General features: G+C 38.0%; 1 protein-coding gene across 1 annotated transcript in view; it reads right to left on the bottom strand.

The window, feature by feature from the left end:
- The window catches only part of LOC131892158 (notchless protein homolog 1-like), a 7,415-nt gene extending 6,418 nt beyond the window's left edge, over positions 1-997 (bottom strand). Inside the window, exon 1 of the mRNA XM_059241934.1 lies at positions 427-997. Coding sequence (XP_059097917.1) covers positions 427-540 — 114 coding nt within the window. The 5' untranslated portion in view covers positions 541-997. The remainder of the gene's footprint in view (positions 1-426) is intronic.
- Between the last annotated feature and the right edge of the window lie 3,641 nt (positions 998-4,638).

Here is a 4,638-nt window from a genome sequence, read left to right as displayed (position 1 = left end):
GTGTGTGTGTGTGTGTGTGTGTGTTTTATTAGGCCCTAGACAAATGAGTTTCTGCCGATTAGGGAGATTTATTTTTATCTTATAATCTTAAACTTCGGGGTTTCTAGTGTGATACTAGACAATATCTAGTGTGACTATTGTCATTAAAGAAGGTGACTGAAACACTCAAAAGACCACTTAAACCCAATAGCTCAAAAGCCTCGACAATCTCAGAGAGTGTTTGATAATTATGCGCATGCTTTCCAAGCGCAACAGGAAACGGTGTGTTCCCAAACGTTTATGAGATAATATTCTCAGAGACAAATCATCCCAAAAATTTCACCCATGAATAAATCCATCCAAATCGAGTCTCGATTGTACTTCCACTTGATACCCGGGGAGCCGACGTTCCCGGATGTACATACCCTTGAAATTCATTCCACATACCTTAATCTTTCCGCCATAGTCCCCGGAAAAGAGATGATTCCCAATACAAACGAGCTGCTGGATGTCATCTTTGGGCCTCTGGGCCTCGTTTAATTCCTTCACAATCGACGGCATCGTCTTGTTTTGGAACCGAGGAACGGTTGTCCTTCAGCTGATCAAGTGGAACGGCGGAAAGTTGGAACCCAGCCAGCCAGCCAAGAAAGGAGAAGAAAGGTTGGGCGATGGCGTAACCTACGGATGGCTTTGTCTCTCCAAACCTCATTGGAATGTGCACTCTTTCCGCCGTTCTCGGAGATCTTGGATCCTTTTTTGTTAAGGAAAATGAACAATTTCCACGCGTTGACCGTGGGATTACGGGGGGATTTGGTTAATCAACGGAGAATGCACCGATCGTAACACGACCGAGTCCTGAAGGTCAGACGAAGACTGGGAACATGTTCAGATACGTAAATAAAACTGCCGCGTGACTTATGCTGCGATTGGGTTGACAAATTCCAATCTCTAGAAACATTGACGTTAATTGATCCTTTTGCCAACAAAGAGATTTTGTATAGGAACTTCGATGCTTATTTAGGGGCAATTGTGCCCATCGTTAGCATGTTGCCGCTTCATAAAGATATTTCTGTGAGGAATTGAGTCCCAGTTTAAAGATTAAAGTTTCAATTTAAAGGACTACGTTTAGTTTTCTCCCCAAATAAGCCTTGCCATTTTTCCATGCTCTTACATTCAGAAAATTTTCCAGTTTCTGGTCGGTAATAATCCTTGGTAGACATCTTTAAATGTATTCTCCAACGATTCCATTTACCAATGGTTGCTCTTCGTTTATTGTTTTTTTTTAACGTTTTATCGATTATGTTCCACAATTGACAAAAAGGCCGAGCAAAGTTCAAAAACGACGACATTCAAGTCTATTTTTCATTTTGAAGGTACAGAGTTGTTTTTATAAATATACCCTTATAATCCTAATAGTTAAGCGCCCTGTTTTATAACATGGAATACAACTTAACCAAGCCACTAATTGACTGAATTAGCCGCTTTCGAATATTGTTATAGCCAATTGACGTATTATTTCGATGGATCTCGTCTTCAAAAGACATAAAGATTTTCAAGGGCGAAAAAGCGCAATAAACATTCATGGGTTTTTACCGCCTTTCTTTTTAGGCACTACATCCAATTCAAAACATTCATTCAATGGGCGACAAAACCCAATTTCTCATGATGATGGACAGCGACCTTGTCCACGAATTCTTGCAAAAAAAGATAAACTCATTGGAAGCTACTATAATTAGACAAGTGTTCAGGTCGAAAACATATTCTTGACATTTGTGTGACCGAGCTGAGTCACGCTTGTTTATCATTCTATTGTACATGTTTTGGCTAAAAATAGTTCACGTCGCATGCTCAGGTTTCCATGTGAAAGTCCAACCAACGGGAGATATTGTGCGCAAACAAATAAATTACATTTAACCATTAGAACTGATATCAGGGCGATTCATAATAATTCCTCTGTCTATGGATTTCAGTGACTTTCATTCCAAATAGATTTGCCTTTCTAGCCCTTTCCTCTCTAATAGAAGGGTCAGATTTCAACCAGAAAAGGGCCCAGTTTCCAACAAGGTTTGCTTTTTTTCTCTTCAATTTGCATGTCATCAATCATTAATGAATACTTCAAAAGTGACCAATTCGAGAGTATGCCGAAAAATAAAAAGATAAGCTTCACTTTATGAAAACCAATTTTGATGGCTGTTATTTTGACTCTTATCAAGCAGAGGTAATCAAACCCCACTGTGGGAAACTGTGCTCCATTACCCTTTATCATGTTATATATTAGATGGAAACTGTGAAGAGAGAGTGATTTTGATAACCCAAAAATAACAATCAATCATTTTGAGTCTAAATCAAACCTTAAAACCCCGTATCCTAGGGGAACATTATGCATTCACTTACCCTGGAGAGGGTAAGCAAAAACAAGCAGCTGACGTCATCCTATGGAGCAAATCTAAAGACAACATGGTTTATTGAAGCAAACAACTTTCTGATTTTGAGTAAAGATATTAGTACAGCTTCAGAACTGCACCAAAAATTGACATTTTGAGTTTTGTCCCTTGACTTCACTCAATTACTGAAAATTCAATTGGATCACAATTGGTGTTTGTCTCAGTTCTCCTTTGTCAAAATGGTCAAAATCAAGGTGCCACATTACATTTTCCTTTGAATTTTCTTTACTTCACATGGCTAATTCATATGAAATATTCTGGCTTTGATCCTTTTGAAAGCAATAAATGTAATCTTTGTATCATGTTTATTCCAGCTCTCCATCCACAAAATGGCCAAAATATGGCTGCCAGACCATATTGGTCCTTGAATTTCTTTTCCTTCTCATGCTTAGTAACCTTTGCATGAAATCTATCAATGCTCGGATTTTTAGGAAAGGCCAGTTGGTCTGCACCTTAAATTTATTGACCTCTTAATTGCAATTTTTTAAAGAGGAGCTTGGGCTTGTTCCTCGCTCTTTCTCTTAAAACTCGATGTCATAAATAAAACGAAATTGTCAAAGGTATCTTGGTAATGGCGATTTTCTTCCAGCCTCATTTGTCTTTCTTGACGTGACAGAAATAAAAGTCATTGAAGAAATAGCTATCCTTGCCGAGTGGCTGGTCCCGAAATTTGGCTTTATGTAAATCATCAATTTCGAGTTTCCGGGAGCCGAAATGTCCTGAAACCATCGATAGACAAAAAATGCATCCCTTTTGTTCAATCTCATCCATGCCCAGGAGCGAAACCAATCTCGGAATTAGGCAAAGTCACATTTCCGGAAAGCCACGAAGCAAAGTCAATGCTAATATTAGTATTTTCATTTTTTTGATCTTATTTTGGCTCTCCTTTAATGAAAACGAAATAAGAAAAAATGGGATCCGTTTGCACATTTCTGTGCTGAGCCGAGTGGTCATGTCATTGCCAATTAATATAGGGCTCGCTGATAACATTTGTTGCATTCTTTGTTTCATCAATATCATTTGTATTTCCACTATGAGCAAGTGGCCACAATGGCCCTAAATTAGTGTTCCCCTTATTTTTTTCATCTTTTTCTATTTTTTTTCTCTTTTGAACACTTTCATTTCATAATTTGATTGACTTCATGATGCTTTACACATACTAAATATATTCCAACTAAAATGACGTCAGTTTACATATTTCCCTCCCAAAAATGCACAGATGTAACGACGACCATTTACCCTTGAGCTCAGTGAATGTATTCTTACTGCAAATGAGCTCGATAGCTCACTTGTCCATGGCCTTTTTTGTACAAGCCCCAAATATCGTGACTGCAATACTGTAGATATTGTTCAATTCAAAAAAGGCTCTCAAAAAGATGTCAAAAAGGGGAAGTTTGCTTCTTTTGATGATGAGCAACACTCCCTAACTAGGGTCCTTCAAACGTAAAAAGTTGACCTTCTACCCTCTGACTTGAATCACATCAGAAATAAGTAGTTGGTAATGATTAGAGATCGGATTTTTAGGCATTAACATTGACGACCACTTAAACTTGAAGAAGCGCATTCGTTTAGTCAGCGACTCAGTCAGAAAAACCATGTTCACTCTTTTTATGACGAAGCAAGCAATTCCAACGAAACTCAGATATAATTTGTACAACGCCCTAGTCAAAAGTCGGCTAGAGCATGGTATTGAATTCTTTGGGGAAATTGCGGCCATGAAAAGTTTAGGCGTCCTTCAAAAAAAGATCATGAGGTGGATGGTAGGAGCAAAATCGCGCTCTCACACAAGTCATATTTTTAAAAATTGGATGACATTAAAAGTAAAAGATTCAGTAAAAACAAACCATTTGAAATTCATGTATAATTGCTATCGTGGTTACGCTCCACAAATGATAGACTCGCATGAATTTTAAAGAAACGAGAGGGGGCATTGTTCGTTTTAACTTACCATTAGTGTGGTTGGCTTACTACCAACAACTTCCCATATACGTTTTTCCCAAGACTTGGAATCAATTCTTTTTTTTTGTTTTTTTTGCGGACTTCCTTACCGCTACCGGGATTGGAATCCCAGTAGTTCAAGACGAGAAGATTTTTCATTTTACTTGACTTTTATTTATATATATTATTTGATCGACCAACGAATTGGAGTTGGCTGATCTGGCTAATCCTTGAATATAAGGTTGATCCGGAATTTTAGTCAAAAACTTGTCCAAGT

Source organism: Tigriopus californicus, chromosome 12 (assembly GCF_007210705.1).
Source record: "Tigriopus californicus strain San Diego chromosome 12, Tcal_SD_v2.1, whole genome shotgun sequence".
In the NCBI taxonomy this organism is placed as follows: domain Eukaryota; kingdom Metazoa; phylum Arthropoda; class Copepoda; order Harpacticoida; family Harpacticidae; genus Tigriopus; species Tigriopus californicus.
The sequence above is the reverse complement of the archived record's forward strand: the minus strand, read 5'-3'. Positions and strand labels throughout refer to the sequence as shown.